The sequence below is a fragment of the Lottia gigantea genome (genome assembly GCF_000327385.1).
Source record: "Lottia gigantea unplaced genomic scaffold LOTGIsca_86, whole genome shotgun sequence".
NCBI lineage: Eukaryota > Metazoa > Mollusca > Gastropoda > Lottiidae > Lottia > Lottia gigantea.
Genome location: NW_008710834.1, coordinates 342,856 through 364,375, shown reverse-complemented (window position 1 = coordinate 364,375; position 21,520 = coordinate 342,856). Strand labels below are relative to the sequence as shown.

The window sequence follows — 21,520 nt, the reverse complement described above, 5'->3', positions numbered from 1 at the left end:
TTTAAATCTGTCAAAATACTTTACAGTGCTCAAATTGTTCTTTGTTTGTTTCAACTGTGAAATAATGACTTTTTCTGTTCCCCACCTACACATAACTGTCATTACAAAAGGGAACTTTGTATACTAGCTGTGTATGTAAATTCTGTTTGGTTAAGTGTCCATTGGTCATTGTTCAATAGTAGAATTTGTATTTTCGCTCCTCGAGTAAGAGATTTCTTTTCATAAATCAGCCGAATGTAGTGTGATACGTCAGTCCATAGGGAATGCCAAGCCAATGTCTATGCTTGCATATCAGGTCTGTTTTGTTTCCATCTTTCCAAATAATATAAGAGAATCAGTAGAGCAAACATATAATTTGATTGAGCATTGTCTATAGAGAAATCTATCTCCGTGTTATTAAATATTGTTTATCAATTTTTATTATTGCCACCTTTCTTGAACTTGTGGATAACAGGGATTACGGGTAAGTAAGCAATAAACAATTCCCATCTATTATTTATTTATCGGTTAGATTTGCATCAGTTAGAATAATTCGATTCAGATAGATTGATTTGATAACAGTGTGCACATAGTAATGTTATTTTCATAGGAAAGTCTTCGTCGGTAAATCTACACTTAATTCATTGAAAAATAACTTTTGGAGTTGAATTGTCGCATACTTATAGAGGCCTGGTCCCCAACCTGGGGTGTTTTCACCCCCTGGGGGTGTGTGAGAGAGCACATCACATCATCACATGCTAAAAGTGTGGATAAAACAAATTTTTGAGGAAATTAAGGGTTCATGTGATTGCTCCAAGGGTGTGAAGGCTGAAAAAGGTTGGGAACCACTGAGTTAGGTACTGCAGGTTCCTTCAGGGCCAAATAATGTTTCCACGGCCATGTGTAGTTTCTTGATACATAGAGCACCATTTCTATTTCTGGATATTTTGTTACATAATATGCAGTTACATTTATATGATGAATCCTGAAATTGGGTAAATGTAGACGGAAAATGTGCATTACGAAACTTCTTGCTTTCTGACCACTGAACAAAGTCATTGTGTCAAGGACAGCTCTGATAGCTAATTTGAAATGTTAAGCGTGAAAAAACACGTATCCGATTCATTGTATCAAATGAATTTCAATCAAGATACGATGTATAACTCCCGCTGCTTCGGATCAAATACTTTAAACGAATTGAATACTGTTAATACAACAAATTACATTTGCCTCATTAAGTAACAAAATATTCTTCTTTGATCATTTTTACCGCAAGTTTTCATTGGCATCGATTGAAAGAATTTTTCTCCGATCCATTTTTATTGAGAGATTTGTCCTTGAAGATGTCATAAGAAATCTTCTTCAATTGTTTCTGAGTTTGGCAAAGAAAAAAACCAACAAAATCAATAAGCACTTTTTATTTCTGATGCAAATTCTATATAAAGACAATGTTTCAGTTCAAATCAAGATATACCTACATAACAACAGATGGTCACTTTTGCATTTTATCATAACGTTTTCGATATTATAATACAGAACTAATTTAAGAGAATCTTTAAATAATTAATCCATTTTAGTTGTGTGTCCGTTGTAATGACTATTAGCTATAAAAGTCATCATAGTGATTTAAACATTAACACATAATGCATGATAAATGCATTACTTTCGCTGTTATTAGACCTATTTAAAGTGCCATTTTTATATGATTATAATAGTAGTGCCACAGGTGATAAAGTATAACCTAAATTATAGATAATAACTAAATAATGATCAGTTATACCATTTCGAGTATGTTTATTAACTCGGTTGAGTGGACTTATTTTTTTCTCGATTATCTGTATTGACAATAGAAATATCATAGATCAGTTTTCTGGTCAATGTAGTTTGTATTTCAATTATTCCTCTTTCACGACCGACCTCTATTGCAAGAGAAATTTGATCGGACGTCCTTATTCCAATCATTCATATATATATATATATATATATAACATTACAAATCCGTTCCTTTTTTTCTTGATATTTTTGATCTTAATTGTAATCTAACAAGGATAACTCAATTGTATATATACCATTAAGGGTATTACTTTAAATAAAAATAAGCTAGAAAGCTCTTTTAAATCCGTTGAATTAATTGTGTCTAGTTTATGCCTTCCGTATTCTTAAAAGCAGATCATGCAAGAACATCGAGTTAATATTAGTTATGACACACTTGAGCGCTTCTAATCCAATTTCAAATGCGAGCACATCAAAGATTAGTATGCTTTGAAGTTATAATATATATGTTTTTTTTCTAATTTAATGCTCACTTGAAGTTGGTAAGTATACCCTACTTATATTATGGTTGCTAAGGATAAAAACAATTTTAATTGAAGCTCACACAATTTTTATTTCTCTAAAAGTCAATTTCTGCGTTGTGAATTTGCCATCGGCTGGTTATTTTCTTGGAACAACATTTCAAGAGGGCATCATCAAATTATGCTGCTTGAGTAAGTGGCAATGGTTAATCATGCAGAAAATGTAACAAGACAACACGTACAGAGGTCAGGTCATTAGATGAGGAAGTTCTGGTTGAAATGTGGACACCATCATTGAAGATTTTTATAGTCTGACATATCTCGTTCTATTTCACGTAAATTCCTGACTTTTATGTGGAAATGCTATAAATATGTTAACTCAATACTTGCCCTCTGGTAGTAATGTTTTAAGGTACATTATATTCGAAACAGAAATATAAATCAGGCTCTATTTAGACTTCCCATAAGAATGTTTCCCAAATTTGTTATGACCTTCATATATACTACTAATAAATTTGATATCGTTTTACTGCTGGTATCTGCAAATATGGTAAAATACCAGGGTAAGCAAGGAGAGCTACCCTACTCTCGAGATTTAATAAAAGAATATTTTTTCGCTCACTATGCTCGCCGATGAGCATTAACTACCAAAGATTGGCCAAGGTCAGCAAGTTTCTGACGAGATATCGTTCGTGAATAAATTTTAATCTTTTTTTATTTATGCTTTCCTTGGATATTAGATGTGTGAGGTAAGTGCCCTTTATATTCTTCAACCAACCCAGTCTAAATTCATTTCAACAACGAGTCTGTTACAATTATGTTGGATGAAACTTCTTGCATGTAGCAATGTTATAAAATGAGCTTAAATCAGTTCGAATCATATTCTTGGATAACACCTGCAATCTGCTTAAAAAATCGTGTTGTTTCTGTATTCAACATTCATGATCATCTAACGTAATTCCTCTTGAAATCGAGTTCATTAACACTTATAAAGGTGAAATGTCTATACTAAGCCAATATTCTAGAATGATCCACATGTATTTTTGCATCGAAAAAAATCTAATTATTGAATATGTTATTAACTTGGAATTCCTGATTGATAGCAATATTCTCAGATCATAGATAAAAAAAAATTACATCAATGATCAAACATTTTAGTCGAATCAAAAACACATTACATGTTTCGTTGCTATTTTCGTTCACTTATTTGACTTTTATTTTTTTACAGGCGTCGCCGAGGGTAAGAAGCAATTTTATATGCATTATTGTCTCTAATGACAATATGGGTGATGTTCATAGCAACTATTTTATATTCTAAAATGATCTTCCGCGTAGCAGAAATTCTGTTTGACTCTGGTCTGTATCTAATGGTTTTAGTTCATCTTTTGAAATCCTACAGAAGACTGTAACCTTGGAACTAATAAAGATACAACATCCTGGTTTATTGTGTCATGTAGAACCAGATATTGGCTACCCTACATAGCGCAACTCTGTCACACTTACGATCTGTCTATAGTAACGGTTTTAGTGAGTCCTTCAAATCCCCTCAAAAGGCCCAAAAAGATCTTATAATGCCACGTCGCCTCCACCTATTTCCACCGTTTAGTAGGCCAAATAACATTTTTTTATGAGCGCAATAGAATCTACAGGTTTGAGACGAATTTGATAAAAAAAAAAATTGGTATAGGTATGCATATCGCTAGCGATGATCTAGGACGAATTCATACAATTATGATAAAGGTTTTGAGTTATTGCCCTTGGCTTGATCAAAGTAATTCAGTATTGAATTGGTAATGAATAGTACAGTTATGTCTGATTGCTGTCATGGACGTAAGTTACTTTTCCTGGCAAGTTATGTTAAATATTAAGTAATTTTTCTCTTTTTGTTGAATAATTCTTGATATATTTTTTAATGCATGCAGGATTGTCCGGGAGGGGTAAGTACTCTGTACAAAAAAATTCTGTTAATTGATTACTTAGCATATCTTGTGTGTAGGCCTAGTAATTTGTGAGCGAAATGATTATTAAGTTGTAATACAAAAGAGATTTGACTCCAGTTGTCCAAAGAAATCAGGTGAACAAAGTGAAATCGTTCTTCTTCTCCGCTCCAATTTAGGCTAATGGAATTCTCATGCATGTGCGGGGAGCCGCGGTGGCTCAGTGAGTTAGACGCTTGCTCGCTAACCTGAAGTTCCAGGGTTCAATCCCGGCATGGGTCGAGATAATACCTTCGGATTTTTCAACCCGGTTTCCCCCTGTCAGTGATGCAGGTAAGAGGAGCTGACATGGAAAAAGCGTCTAGTCGTTCGGATGGGACAATAAACCGAGGCCCCGTGTGCTACAGGTTGTGCACGTTAAAGATCCCTCGACAGTTGGAAATCGAAAAAGAGCAGGCTAATGCCGCTGTCCTGGCAAAATTTCCCTCATGGCACCCTGCATGGTGCAGAAGAGTAGGACGTAAAACTCTATTCATTTCATTTCATTTCATGTGCGATCGATTTGTATGTAACTGAAGTATGTATTCTTTCTTTCAGTTTACAAAAAGATCCAGACAACCACAAGTAAGTTATGATTTTTTTTAGAATTTACTTAATAAATATGCTTTGTTTCCTTATTAAACAAGTTGCCATGTACTTAAAGCGATTACGTCGATATCATCACACACATATTGGATTTCGAATGCATCAACACATTTTGATATCACTAACCACTTCATAAACTTGACTTATGTCGTCACCGTTCTCAGATGCAAGTCAATTACTGTTTAAGTGGACAGATTCCGTATGAGTTTGGCGTCCACAGACCTTCAATAAATATTTTTGATTGCTATTGACGTCGCCGAATTAGTCTGCAAATGCAAAAGAGACAATTATAATTGCTTATCAGATGAATAATTTGAAAAATTAGCGTATGAACATGTTTAGACTACCGTTTTTTTTATACTTTATTGTCTTCGCCTTATTCAAAAAAGGCCAATGTTTTTTAATATATCTTGTGTATTTGTAATATTTTAGGCATCTGCTGTTTTTCTTTTAGGTGCAAAAAGCAAAAGAATCTCAACCTCAAGAAGACGAAAAATTATTACGATATTTACTATATATATTGCAAGAAGAACAACGGCAACGTTTACCAACCTCTAGTCCATTGGATTTATATAATCTACAAACTAAATTTTTGCCTGGTTATCAACGCAGCTAATTGGTAAGAAAAGTTTGGTTTGTATTTCTGTAGTCAATATGAAGCTAATGATTGCCCTTAATTTAACTTAGAAAAATTAGAAGAGATATGGTGTTCAGGACGGTTTACGGTGAGGAATAATCGATACAGAAGGGGCAAAAAGGGCATACTCGACATACGGGTCCGAACACGGTGCGGACACTATTCGCTGCTACTATTTTCTACTGTATCGATAATGCCGCAACGAACACCGCTACGGACAACGCCTATTGCAACATGACTTGATAATATTTTAACGTTCTGTAAGAATATGTTTGCTATGAAATCATTCTGGCTCTTCTTTTTCAGGACTCGCTCCAATGACTCGCTTTAGCAGATGCGTGCTGCAGGCTGCAGACCAAATTTTAAGTCATATCATTTGCATCATACTTCAAGATTCATATGTAGTTGTTTACTGTGATTATGTTCTTTAAAACCGATTGATCTAAACCAACCTAATCGGAACCAGGTGATATACCAATCATCAGTGCTTTCTGTCAGTGTATGTGTCTGTTAACGTAAAATTCGGATCTACAATTTTATTATCCACTAAATAAAAAAAATGCTGTATTCAAAATGCTGTAATGGTTAAATTGTCTATTCTAAAAAGGCTGTTGAATTTGGATATTCTGTAATTTATGTGCTAGTGATTATGCAACGTTCCTTTACTGAACTTAGCAGTATGTTAAAACCAGCTCAATATAAAAAAATCTGCATACAAAAGAAACTAGTTGTTATAAATAAAACAGACAGAACCCTTTTAGTTCAAACATTGGCAAAAAAAGCGTCCATAAAGGATAAAACGAAATCTTTGGATCTCTGGCAAGAAACAGTAGTGAATGACCACTGATTCTATGATAAAAAACATTGCTAACAATTCCAAGTTTTCTTAGCAATTCGTTGGTGATACACTGGATGGACACCCAACTCCGCTTGTTATGCTCTACCTTGAGCTAAAATGAAAAGAAAAAGACAATTAACTAATACAGAATATCTAACATTTATTTGGTTTAACTGTGGTGTTTGTGATCCTAAAAAACAATCATTTCTTTTTAGGATTTCTTCAAATCATAAATTTATCTTGTACAAAAAAATTCCAAACTTATTTAGAATGTTAAGTCGATGGATGGTCGAGTTTAAAGTTAACCTTAATGTAATAAAACGAACTTGTAATCAATCCACAAAACTCATTTAATAATGTAGCAATGTGTAAACTTACCCCCTCGTATTTACCACTGTATTATTACATCCGAAATAATATCCGAATTATTGTCTTTTATTTAACTGGATCTTCTGGATTTATGAGGCCTCTATTACGTTTCGTTTTGCAAGATCATGTAAGAATATATATGTACCTCTATTAAAGCAAATGTTAAATTTTTGTTATTATTGAACTTTGACCCAGTCATATTGTCCAATGCGTCACACTTTATTTTGTCTATAAAAAAGTAAATTTTGTAAGATTTTCACCATTCGTAAGACGTGATAAGTGCGCTTTAACATATTTTTTTAAATTTAAAATATATATCATATCAAAACGGATAAATGCATCATATTATTGCAGAGGACGATGTATGATTTCCATTTTTCAAAAAGTTTGCTTTAACCTTTATACTCATTTCGAAAAAGTATACCAAATATGGCACGGGATTAGACATACGTTATGAAAACATCATTGTTAATCATAGACACATCATTATTGGCATGTAGTTGTTGATCGTTAGTGATCATCGTCCTCATCTGATTTTATCAATGACAAGAACACCTAGCTTAGATTGACGACCAGGTAAAACTGTTTAGGATAAATAGAAGCAGAATGTCAAAAGCGAGAAATGATATACGTCTAAAATTGTTTTTCAAATTAAAAAATCGATAAGGGAAGTAATTTATTGACGGACTTGAGCTATAAAAGGCATATTTTTTACACTTGAGTCAATTAGAATATAATAGTATTATTGACCCTGTTTTATTTCAGATAATTATTTCCTGTTCATTCAACAATACGCCCAAAATAATACCATGACTTCCAAATTCAAGAACTTTCATTCACGTTCACAAATTATAAATGAGACACTCATATTGAAAGGTGGGATTTTTTAGACGGTAGTGAGATAAAATTGGAATTAGTAAATATGAGGGGGCCTGGGTTGATTTAAAATAATATTATGACAAAAAGACACTTCTAAAATTTTGAAGTCGTTTATGCCTCCATTACTCTACGGCCTGGACCTTACTATCAGACCATTGTTTTGTTGATTCCAGCGATTTTGGGACTTGATCCGTTGATTTTAGATTAGAGTATTTATACCCCATATTCGTCCTTGCATCAGAAATTGTAAAAAAAAAATGAAACACACTTTTCATATTTTCAAATATATTTTTATAAACAAAACAATATTACAAAAATAGAATTTAACACCATAAAATAACTAAGTTATAATTCAAATAGATTTTACAATATTTAACATCTTAAAATATCACAGCTAGCTTAAAGTAATTTAATAGATCGATTTAACAAATATTCTCCAAACTGGAAACACTTAAAATTATTAACAATTACTTATATTTAGAAGTATAATTCGATTAATTGAAAATTTCTTTCCTGGTCAAATCATAAATGTATATATCATAGTCTTAACTATAAGCAAAAAAAAATTTTTTTTTAGTTAAATCCATTGAAATTAAAAGATTCTCCAAATACAGAGCTTTGTATTTGATGGTTATTCAAAAACCAAACCATAAATGTATTTACTGTGTTAACCGAAACAGGTAAAAACTTCGAAGCTCTTGCCATTTAAACATGTGAAAATACACAAATAACCTTCCATGACACATAATATATAGAAGCTAAAAATTTGTCACTTAATTGTACTAAAATTTTTTGTTGGCTAATTGGCTACATGTTACGACATATATATCGACCAAAAAAGTTCGCGTTTTGTGTTTGGTAGACAAAAGTATACATCAAAAAAAAAAAGTAGCAGATGTCACTTAATACACTGATTACAAAAGGACATGGAATTTGAGATAAATAAGGTACATGTTCGATTGAACATACACATAAAAAAAAACGCTTGTTCTTTACGTTGAACATCGAGGATATTGCAAAAAAAGCTTCGTGTTAAAGTAAAGTTAGAATGTTTATATATAGATTTTGTAAATCTAGTCGTCAGCTGATGGCTGATGTGGGCAGTTTGGAATGGAAATTTTGGATCAGAAATACTTGCATCAGGAAGTCACGCTTTCTTGAATTGAGTAATAAATCAAAGAATTTTTTTTCTGAATTAAAGCATTGGTTATATATTAGAGTCAAAAATCAAACTATATGATACATTATAATGCTGCGTGGTAACATGTCCGAAACAACAGTTTCCTTCGTTTATAAGTCACACCTATCAAAATAAACTATAAAAATTCAACAAAAATTAATTTGGACAATTCTAAGCACTCGTTGTACACTAATAAAAATCTCAGAAAAAACATTTCGCATCAAGAACGTTTGACTTCTATTGGAACACCAGAAATAATCTAAGCCTTCATTCAGAGACAGGTTCACTATTGTAGTCATTTCGTGGACTCCTACTTCATAGAAATGTATGTAGTCTTGTCGAAAATCAGCACAAGACGGGAGAAGGTGCAATGAGAACATTTAACCTTCTCAATTCAGTCCAAAGAAGCCGAAGTTGAAGACTCATTATTAGCGATAAGCTGGTCGTGATTTGGACAAGTTAGATCAGTTAGATTGGTCTTTCATCCTTCATCCTCATCGTCTTCTTCATCAGAGGACTCAATCTTCTCACCAAACACATTCGCACCCAAATCTTCATCCTTAGAATCTTCAACTTTGTTTACAGGTTGTCCTTTACACATAAGTTTTAATATAATCACCTCTGAACGTTCATACAAGCCAAACGTTATCAGACTATCGTGGTAAGCCAGTTCACAACACATTATCTTGGTGTCTGGTGTGAAGACTGCCATAACCGATACGTTTTCTATATCCCATACAGATATGTCACCCGCTAGAACAATAGCACGCCGACCCTCTTCAGTGATAAATATCTTGCTTCCCATAGAAAACTTTAGACCAGAATATCCCTTGATCTTTTTGAGTGAATTTGGAGACATGGGGTCCCAAATATGAAGTTCATTGGGTGATTTTCCTATTACAACTCTGTTGGCATTGTCTGTTATTCCAATAGAACAAACGTCACTTTCATTTTTGAGTCTACGTTTTACTTCACCTGTCGTTAAATCCCATAATGTAACGTAACTGATTTTACTTTCTTCGTCATAATTTGCATGAACAAGGTGATCTCCATCGTATGTCAATGCTGCTACGTGCAGGAACATCATCGAGTGTTCATTTTCGATGACCTGAGTATGTGTCTGGGAAGGAATATCGAACACACACAGATGATGAGCGAAAAATGAAGCGACTATTTTCTTCTGATTACCACTGACTATAAACTGTTCCATGGAATTTTCCTTCTCTTTCTTCAACTCAGCTAAACGATTTCTTTCTTGCTCCTTTTCCTTCTGGTGTCGCCTTTCTCGATCAGCATCCGATTCAGCACGAAGATCCCACGGTGTCATGGATAAATCTGAAGCACGTTTCTTCTTATTTCCACCGATTCCCAACAGAGCTAATCCTTTAGCCATCTTGGTTTTGGCAACTTTTTCTTTGAAGTCAGTTCTGATTCGGTAAGTGACTTGTCCAGTTTGTAAACTCCACACAACGAAATGGGTTCTGTTATCAGATGGTCCCATCAGATGATTTTCATCAAGTAATACATACTCATGAGATGGTGCGGGTACAATATAACAACTTGTTAACTTTCTTTCATAACGTTTGGTTTTCAAGTTGTAGATTAGCACTGTTTGAAAAACTGGTTTGGAATCGTCGGTTGCATTTGAAAATCCTCTATCAGTTAAAATGACAAGTTGGCTATTAAGAGCAATAACCACGTCGGATGTTTCGGTCATTCCTCTTTCAATTCTAACAGCCGTCTGCAGGCACTTGGCTTTGGCTACGTTCCAAACACTTATTGGTCCATGGTTTACAGCTTTGGCAACAACATAACGAGGGTACTCCTTCATAGGGAAAATCTGACCAACACCTAATGCCTTCTTTAATTTTGGAGCGTGTTGATTTACTTGCTTACTTAAATTCCAGATTCTTAAAGTGTTGTCGTCTTTAGCTGCAGTTAAGCAAAACCGGAAATCGCAACAAGCCCCAATAGTAGAAAGTCGTGCATGTGTGGCAAGATGTTTATGATCTTCAGTTTCTAAATTCCACAGAGCTATATCGGATGTGTTATTTCTCTCCGAAGTGCAAACAGCAATGGCGTGAGATCCATGTAGATTCAGGTGCAATTCTGACAGTTGATCGTGAGTACATCCTCTCACACTTCTTATATAATAACCCTTCTTTGCGTCAAATAGTTCCAATTGATAAATTTCGTGGAGTTTCATATATTGCTGTCGGCAACCCACAACAAAATATTCTGACGTAATAGCTAAGGCGACTATAGAAGAAGACTCCTCGTTGCAAACTAACTTTTGTAGCACCTTTTTAGATCTGGCACCAATAACTAAAGCTGTGTTGGCACTTCTAAAAGCTACAAGAACTTTATCTGTCGGTGAATTATCGGCGGCTAAAATAGATCTATCTTTATGGATACAACTTCCTGGTATACGTTCCTCTCCGGTGAAGGTTAGGGTACCGAGATCCCAGGTTCTAATCATGTTCGAACCATAGAAGCATGCCACCAGTGTACAACTATCGGATGCAGTGATGGTAACTGCTGGATCAACGTATTCAGAAATGGTATGGATGTTGGCTCCAGTGGTTATGGACCAAATTTTGATGACGTTATCTTCGGAGGTAATGGCGTATGTGTTATTCATGGCCAGTCGAATTCTTGATACATGATGACCAACATTTTCTATCGTTTTCACCACCTTTCCTGATCTCAAATCCCATAATTTCATAGTACCATCCTTTGAAGATGTAACAGCTTTGAATCCGTCATTTGTAAGCGTAACTGCCGTAATTGGTTCAGTGTGCCCTGAGAGTAGATCAAAAAGGATTCCCCCGGGTTCAGTGAGGCATCCATGGGACGGAATAAGAGCAGGGAGTGAAGAATTTTCGGCTTGAGCTACAAGATTGTGAAGAAATGGATATTTTCTAGGATCGCCAGCAGTAGCTGGAACGTCTTTTGACAAAATACCATGAAGTCGACCAATAAGTTGAGATGCAAGTTGTTTTGGTTCGCATAATAAGGCATTGCTTGATAAATGGAGGGCATCAGATAAAGCTTTGAAGTCGAAGTCCTTTTCATCAACACTGTGAGCAAACTGATATTCTTCAAGTAATGCTGTAAGCGAGGTACCACATAATTTAGCTAAAATCCATTCGAAGTTACATAATGTTTCAGATTTTAGAAGACTGTTTTGTTGTGAACTGAGGAGGTGGTATGGTAGTTCGTTTAGCTTCCTTAAATTGTAAACTCGATCACTTCCGCTTGGGTTAGGATTCTCTGGTTCAAAATATAGTGGTTGTGGCGACAGCAATCTATCAGCACCTTTGTCATTTCCTGCATATGGTTTCGGCTTATCCACCCATATTCCTCTGAAATACTCAGCGAGCGCTTTGTGGTATGATGGCGCCTTATCCCTTTGATTTAAGTACCGTTCTTGGGCAGCTTCACAGAAATCTACATGCGCCCAACATAGAGTAGTGGTGTTGTCAGCGGAACGTTTCAACAAGTAGTCATCAAGGTCCACTTTTAGACTTTCCCATTTGAATTGTGGGAGGCGCCTACTACAAGGTTTATGAAAAGCATAAACCTCATCCATTACTACATCATCCATTGACAGTAAATCCTCCATTTCAAGATCAGTGATACCACTTCTGGACGCAGTGATATATCCTAAAGCTCGTTTCACCAGCGCTTCGCCATGATCTCGCTCCAGTCTTCCAAATTTTATGGTGGCTATCTTTTTAACCGTTTCACTCAACTTGACCATTTCAGGATTTGTGTACGATGTCCACGAGAGAGACTCGTTAAAAGCACATTTGAGGTACAGAGGGGTTGGACACTTTTCAAAAGCATTTAGGAGTACTTCGTACTGTTCGTCTGTTAAAGCCCGATTATGGGAATTCAACCAGTGATGTAAGATAGTTATGGCATCATTTTCAGGCATATCTGAAATTCCCAGTAAGCAATTTTCGCTTCCTTCGTACTGTTTCTTTAATATTGGATAACAGAGGTATTTATCATCCGGAAGAGTAGAAACTATGATATGGACGTGATCCGGAACATCTTTGGGTAACCAAATTAGCTTTCTTCCATCATGGGCATCTGAAACATACCAATCAAGATGATTTGCCGAGATTGAAAATCGACACCCTCTTCAGATATCTAAATATGTTTTTAATTTCTGTTTACATAGTAGTGCGTATTTACTTATAGGCTCTTAAAGCTCTTTACTTCGTCTCCAAAAATTGTGCTGACATGCCTTGTAGTCTGATGACAATTGACTCTATGAATAAAGGTTAGCGAAACAAACGTGGTCATGTGCCAGTTATCTCTTGGGACTGTGTTCAAGAATTTGGAAAATGAAAGCTTGATGAGTCATTGCTTTAAGATAGAACAATAATTATAACGAGAAAACTTACCCGAGAGCATATCCAGAGCATCTAAAACAATAACTAGTGGCTTCTGTTTAGTCGCCTGTTGCATTCGATATCCAAAATCATTCACGATACCTTTAAAATCCTGAAATTCACGGAAATTGAAATTTATAAAACTAACAACAAAGTGTTGACAGGATATACCAATTAAAGATTACTGATTTAAAAGATGCAAAAGTTTAAGGATATAAAAACTTATCATTCTTACCGAAGGAATGTCACAAGAATTATCATCAAAAATCTCACACATCTGTAGACATATACTTCTTAATAAGGTACGGATATTGGTAGAGGCCATGGTCGTAGCTATTTGCCTGTATATCACTCTTATATCCGTTCTGAAAAGGGTTTTATGAAGAGGATTATGTAACATCCTATATACTAGTACGGAATTGAATCGTCATCTGAAGATTAGGTGTTTGGGGATTTGGCCAACAAATCCTCAACATCGTAGGGCTTCCTAATGTTAGCCACTGACTGCCTAAAGGGAAATAACTAAAATATGAGTTTCACAGATGCAATGCAGAATATAACAGTTGATAAAAAAAACTGAATTTTATCATAAAAATATTCCATTCAAGAGCATGTAAATGAATTCAATTTTCCTTATGGGGAATCCACATAGCTAAAGCTGTTTATTTGGTATATTTATAAGCTTACCCTTTAAACCACTTGTAAATCTCTTTGGTAGCTTTGGCCAGTAATGCTGATTTTCCCGTTCCTGATTTGCCATGAACAACCAGGGGAAGTTTGGTAGGAGATCTCATGTATGCTTTTATTGTCTGCAACAACTCCTTCCTACCGTGAAAGTTTCTGGATCTGTAACATGAAAATTGCCTTTTGTTACACAGGAAAAGGTGAAAAAAAAGCTTTCCATTTTAAACAATAGGCCTATATGAATTCAACGTTGTCTTCTAAGTATGATTGGCAATTCTGTATGGTTTGGTCATCGCTCTGTGTCTTTGATGTCTTCGCTTATAATTGAAACCCATCAAAGTTAAAAATGTTTTAAGTTGTTTACCTATGATGACATTGAGCGACATGTTGAGAAACTTCTTCATATAACTTAACCTGTTCATTGGACATCGATCCTTCGTCATCTAATGCTGTACCAATATCTCTTTTTAGCGTATCCAAAACCGCTTTGCACATTCTGTCAACATATGCTGAATGTTCTCGTTTAGTTTGTGGGTTGATTCCTCCGCCATACCATTCAATCTTGAACTCTGTTCGATATGATTCGGGAACCTAGATACAGTGAACACAAAATGTTAAAGGGGTAAGATAGATTTGCAAACTTACAAACCGGATAAAATCAGTGCTTTGATCAAATGATATAAAGATATCACGTAACACGTTCATTTTTAAATACAATTTCCTGTCTGTGGTATGCATATTCTTTCATACCAAACTATTACATGCTGGTTTGTAGAAAACAGTTCATACCTTCATTGGCAAGACAGTTTCTCGTAGATGTTCTATCCTTTCTTCTCTCGACTTGTCCATTTGTTGACTTCTAGGATGAGTGACATCCAAATATTTAGCGGACGTGACGTCATCGAGATTATTTTTAACATTTCTGATGGTTCTTTGTATCAGAAGACAGTGGGGTGATGAGTTGTCTGTTTCTAAGCCATGTTCTAACTCCATCTCGAACACTGAAAGCAGTTTATATATCTATAGATATAGATAACAAGTTGATCTTCATAAGGTATTGCACTTTACTCAATTATTTTGCCCCTTATGCCAAAAGAGACAAAAAAAAGTTATGAATATTTATGAAGTCAAATCAATCAAGTGATGATTTAACTTGATTTTGGATGGATATTGGCAGATCTACATTGAATGAAGATTCCCAAAGAAAATGAAGGAGACAGTATTTCAAGGACTATATTTGAACGGATTATTAAAATCGAAACTTACAAGAGATAAAATATTTCCGTCTATCTTCAGGGTCATCGAGAACTTTAGGAGCATATTCTTGTAATATCTTTAATAATTTCTTCATAACAGAGCCGTAGTTTTGTCTAGCTTGGGTCCGTTTTGCTGTATCTTTATTGAGTATTTCTTTATAAAATGAGCTGAAAATACAATTATTGCAATTTGTTGAGATAATTCAAAATACAAGGACGACAATAACGCTTAGTTATTTGATTAATTTTTACACTTCGTGTCCAAACCACACCCCATTCGTCATATTTTCTCGAAGAAGTGTACTTAAATGACGAGTTGATTTTGGTTATAAACAAGAGTTCAACGTCACGTCTTTTTGCACCTTAACGAATTATACTTTTTGGTCGTCAATGTCTACCAGACACGATAAAAAGACAAATAATTTGATGTCAATACTGTTGATGAAAATATTTGAGCGTGTATGCTTCTTCAATTCCTATGGTCCCTTAACATGAGCTGTCAGTCAAGAAAATCACTGTAATTTGCGCAATACAGAACATTCACATACATTCACTCGATGTGTAACGAGGAAACATATCACAGTACACTTCAAATAAGATGCAAGATGAACACGTCAGAATTTAAATAATCAAAGTTGATATAATAATTAATATATAGGACGATTTAGAAGTTGAATATAATTTAAAGCAATTTGTAATGAAGGATGATGACGATGCCGACTTAAATATGGTGGTGAGTGGTGATTTTGGTTTTGTATACCACATGTACAGAGGCGTGAAACACGTGAACCCATGTCTGTTTATCCTTCCGGCTAAATCATATTTGGATGAAAAGTAGTAGGTACATCGAATTTGACCGTTTTAAGTCCTTGACAACAATTGGCTAGTTATCGTGATAAAAGTTAGATCTTCATCTGATTTTGAGAAAACGTGTTAAATGTTTCGACGACATCGTAACCATGTTTGGCCATGTTACGATAAACCATTTTTAGTTCGGTATCTAACGTCCGCTTCTACTATTTCAATACGTACCTTATGTTTTGTAGACGATAAACAGGGGGAACACTATTCTCATCTAAAATATACCATTGTTCTAATGCTTTCACGTCGGGCAATGCTTCTTCTCTAGCTTTCAAATCTCTGATGGTCTCTTTTCTAATAACACTCTTCCGTCCTCGAATCTTTGGTTTATCGTCGGTAGCTGCTGTTTCGGAATTTGTATTCTCACTTGATGCTTCAGTTTTGGCGTCTAGATTTACATCTTGATTAGAGTCAATGGCTATCAATTTGTCCCTAATGAATTGCATTTCCTCGTCATAAAAGGCTTTGGCTGTGTTATAAATTTCTTCGAATTCATCTTTCGGAATTTCTGGTGGAAGAACGTATGTTCCATATTTTTCACCACATAATATCTGGAAATAGAAACGAAATCTGGTCACAAATTTGCAGTGGTACAAAAAGCTTTGTCCTTTAACAACATCGTCTGAAACAATCGAGTTTTTTTAGTATTTTCATTCCGTTAAAAGTGTCGATTGATCTAGGCTAACTGTTCACTTTGTATGTCACGTCATATAGACGTTAAACCTTGCTTTAAGTTGAACCAAGGATTATGCAGTTCCTAATGACCTTACACTCACCAGAAAATCTATTGCTGTTGAATCAGATTGACAATCCCCTATAACTTGTTGACAAAGTTTGGGTAATCTATGATCATCTATGACATCATCTTGTAACGACCAATGTAGATCAATAGCTCTAAAATCATAGCCTTTCTCCAGACAATATCGTCTTATTTTAGGATATACCTTCTCCATCAAATGTGTTCTTTCAACTTCCGTCCCTGAAAGTGAAATATTAAAATTATAAAACCACCACAAGTTTATTGTGGACTAATCTGGTCTTGAGAATTGTGAACAATTTTAAAAATAAGATGTAGAATAGCATCCTGATCCATTGAGGCCGAACAATTCAATTTGCATCTAGCAACACAGATTTTTGTCATTTTCATTAGAACAGATTGGCGATTTCTCATATAGAGGAAAAGGATAGCTAATAAAATTGGTGATTTTTTCGTTTTAATCAGTCTCGTTTGTCGATTAAAATCCTCCGAAAATCAAGCCTACTAGTGTACCGGAAATGTCATCTTGCTGAGGTAGATATCGACGGACGACTTCGGCTTGTTGGATGAGGATAGGAGAATAAGATGTATTACCAGATAACGTAATAAAGAAGAAGCTGCGGTAACACGATTTACAAAAACACTTACCCACAAACTCTGAACAAACATAGATTTGAATCATCTTAGATTCTGGATGACATCGCCTATAATTGTAACCCTGTAAAACTCTGTTCATCATAGTACCACTAGATAGAGTTGTGTTCTCTCGAGTCTCTGGTCGGTAAACTACTGGTGTGGTTACAGGACTAATGTCAAGTAAGCGGAAATCTACTTTCTTTTCGATGGGAACTTCTGTATTCTTTCGTTGTGTAAGTTTGAAGACCTCCTCGTCCTCGTCGACAGATTCACCCGTTTCTGTAGCTGACATCTGTTCAACAGGAACCTCAGTCACACAGACACTTTTCTTCTTTTGAGCACTATGAAGTACTGTTGGTGCACCATCCTTTCCAATCTGTTCGTCCGCATCTTCTTGCGTTGGATCGGTGTTATCCTGAAGCTGTTCTGTTTTAACTTCTGGTTCTGAGGCATTTGGAGGTACCACCTCATTTTTCTCTTCCCGCTGTTTTGGAACTTGTTCGATTTCTCCATTAGGCACATGTTCTATTTCCAACTTTTCTGACTTTGGTATAGAAGAGCTTCGACGACCTTGTGACTTGGAATTGTCAGTTATGATCTCGCCTATATCTGAGTATTTACTGAAAATGTTTCTCTTTTCACTGGACTACAAGGAAAAATAATGCATACATTCAGAAATATGTTGTTTTCATTTTCGAATATAAAGCAAAACAAAAAAATACATAATTAAGAAATACGCGTGTACGTGCAGTAAAACACGATGCACGCTACACGACGACAGTTTAATACTTTTTATGCATCCTTTTATTAATGATATACAAACTAGTATCCAACCTTTCCAGTTTTCTGTGATTTTAATTGGGCTTGTTTTAAAAAATATTCTGCATCTTGATTTTCTTCATCACTTTCATTATATCTCTGTTCTATTCTTCTACTTAATTTACGCTGTAAATATAATGGATTTGCCGTTGTGGAACAGTTTCTGAGAGTGAGAGTCAAGGATCCAGCCGGCTTTGCGGAGAGACATAGTATCTGTTGTGAATGCGCTACGATACGATGTATGGTATGATATACCACACACGCTCGAGACGCTCGTGTCGCATGAAATTGCCAGCATTGCGTTTGTGATTTTTCCTACTTAAGGGAATCGAATCGTCTCTCCTATGAACTTGATATTCATGCAAATTAAGAAGTATAATATACAAGGATACTGGAAATAAATATCTATCGTAACACCGGAGTTTGTGTCGCCTGTATCAGTGTATAGAGCTCTTGCATGCTTCAGGACCTGGGAAGAAATCATTTCAATTAAGCTTCAATATTTTGAAAGTTTGTGATAAGATTATTTTTTTCAAATTGAAATAAAATGATAACTATTATAAAACTTACTCTTAGATGGTTAACGATTTTTCTGTCTAAATCGATACTAATTTTCTTATATTTTCTTTGTAAAGCCCCATCAGCTAACTGAAATGAAGCCATCGTATAGATTTTGAGTAATTTAAGAGGTCAGTAAAGATGGTCTACTGGTGGGAAAATTTCTTATGTTGGCGTGTTATCTGTACTATAGTATGGTGGACAGATTCTTTGCGTAATGTTTGACTATGGACTCAAGTTATTGTTGTGTAAGATCCGTGGCACTGTGCATCCTATGATGGAAGTTCACATAAAAATGCACTATAGCTTACCTCGTCGTTAAGGTTGTGCAGTGAACCACCTTTCCGTGGTGTTCTGTAAAAACTAGACTCTGTATCTAATGGTGGTAAAACATTACTTCTCTTCCTACCTTCATCTGCTAGCTGTAAATATAATTGTAAATAAATTAAGAGTTGGGAACTGTAAATAGAACATAAAACTGCAAATAAAGTGATAACACTGTAAATAAAGCGATAACACTGTAAATAAAGAGATAACACTAGAGATAACACTGTAAATAACGAGATAACACTGTAAATAAAGTGATAGAACTGTAAATAAAGAGATTTAATTGTAAATAAAGAGATGAGACGGTAAAAAAAGTGATACAAGTGTAAATAAAGAGACGTAACTGTAAATAAATGTATGGAAACTGTAAATAAAGTGATAAGATATACAGATAAAACTGTTAATAGAGAGACGAAACTTATAAGACGCAAACGAGTTGAAAAATTGAACATGAAAGAGATAATACATATGATTTGATGAACATGTAAATAAAATTATGCAATATAAATATAGAGATATAACGGTAAATTTTAGAAATGGTGAAGGCCACCACCCCGGTTACAACCAAAATAAAGCATAGATCAATTATCAGTTTCCAATAAAACCTTATAATCGATAAATAATAGGAGTAGGAATCAGTACAAGTTATTTATTTATTGCTCTCGATTCAACCATATTATGAACACCGATGAATTGATTATATTTTTACGATCTACGTCTTGTTTTTAGAGTATTAATTTCTTTCATATGTAGAGATTCAATAGCACGTTTGACAAAAGCATAATAAATACGTCAACCCTAACACGCTACTTTACAATTAATCAATGCATTTCTTTTGTGGGAATATTTTCCATTAATTTTCTAGGCTCCTGGTTGACATTTAATACACGTGTATTTTTTTTTGGTTGAATCTAAGTTAGGTTGGTTGGTTGGTTGGTTGGTAGATTACGTCCGCTTGCAGCAGAAAGTTATATCGTAGACTAGGTAGTTGTCGGTAGTTTTGGAAGTTGGTAGTCGGATCTGGAGGTTTGGTTTGGTGGTTGAATGACCGTGTATTACTTAACACGAGGTCGGTTGGACAGGACTGTTTCTAACGGCATTTCTCGAATCCTTTGACATTCTACTTATTCCAAACTTAACAACTATTATAAATGATATCGTACTAGAGGATTAAGCGGCATGTTGATCTTTCTGATACCTTTAAACGACCGGAATATCTTCCAAAGAGACCATAGACTGTTTCTTCAGTGATTTTGTAACTCTGATTGCTGGTTATCGTGATGTCACCAACGCTGTACTGGCTTAGAGCTTGTTTTTTTTCTAAGCTCAAATTGAATATGACCAATTAAGATTTTAGTTTTTTTTTTCATATCCAATACATTAAGAATTTAAAACAGTAAACTTTTGTTTGTCAGTTAATATTTTAGTAGTGACTAGACATTAAGTAATTAACAGTACTATAGTATAAATAATTAATAATAGTAAGGTGGTAATTATACTCATTATTGATTTTAAATGGTTTCATGAAATCTCCAGGCAAATGAAGCACGGACTGACACATTTTTAGCTTTCAAAAATGACCTTTTATGTTACTCGTATATTACCAAAATCCCATCCCATCAAAATTTAAAAGTAAGTCTAAAGAAGCTATTTTATCAAAGTTGTCAAGATGGCTTCCGTAGTACGCCCTGAGATGTTTGAGGCTTCCCCATCGAATTAAAGCAGGGAAACTTTGACAAAATTGCATTCTTCAAAATAAATTAAAACAATGGTTTGCTTTACCTGAATCAGTTTTATAACTCTTTTATTGGTGGCTTTAACATCCATTATCCTTTTTAAACGCACTTTACGAGATTTGGGTCTCTTTGATACAGTTTTTAAATTCCATCCTGAATTATTGTCCGGCATTGAAATCGATGGCAAAACAGATGTGATTGCTGGCATATTGAAAGAATCGCTTTTTCCAAATTATCCTTAATCAACGTTTCATACTCATAGTTTGTCTAAGGTTTAATCGTAAACCACGAAGTATTCATGCAGATAGGCATGCTTTCAAATGAACAACGATAAAAAATGTTGCTACAACACAGTCGTGAAGTATCCGGTTCAATATTTAATTGTTCAACAGTTAATCAATGCCAATACAGTATACAAATCGAAAGCAGGTTTTTAAAAATTTAATGCATTACTCCCCGAACACGCAAGTTTTGCCTTTCGTCACCAATCCGTCTCCAAATCATGATTCAAATAGATATTCACTCAAATAAATTAACTTGTAGTGTCGTATTAGACAATTGGACAGGAAAGTAATTGCCTACTGTACAGACACACATATATATAAATAATGTTATTAAGATCTAATTCAAATAAAGAAACGTTCCAATCGCTCGAAGTGTTCAAGTACCTTAACCTGTCCTATCAATCTACTTAAAGTTGGATTCCCATATTTAAGAAAATTTAA

At 34.8% G+C, this 21,520-nt stretch overlaps 1 protein-coding gene across 1 annotated transcript; it reads right to left on the bottom strand.

Moving 5' to 3' along the window:
- Positions 1-7,851: 7,851 nt before the first annotated feature.
- Positions 7,852-21,003, bottom strand: LOTGIDRAFT_236714 (hypothetical protein; the record flags this gene model as incomplete). Its single annotated transcript, XM_009067774.1, has 15 exons — positions 7,852-8,226; positions 8,251-12,856; positions 13,174-13,273; positions 13,397-13,526; positions 13,849-14,007; positions 14,210-14,436; positions 14,635-14,846; positions 15,112-15,269; positions 16,134-16,513; positions 16,739-16,941; positions 17,368-18,001; positions 18,190-18,300; positions 18,745-18,822; positions 19,044-19,154; positions 20,842-21,003. 14 exons carry the CDS (start codon positions 21,001-21,003, stop codon positions 9,240-9,242), a joined length of 6,282 nt encoding a protein of 2,093 aa, XP_009066022.1. The 3' UTR covers positions 7,852-8,226; positions 8,251-9,239.
- Between the last annotated feature and the right edge of the window lie 517 nt (positions 21,004-21,520).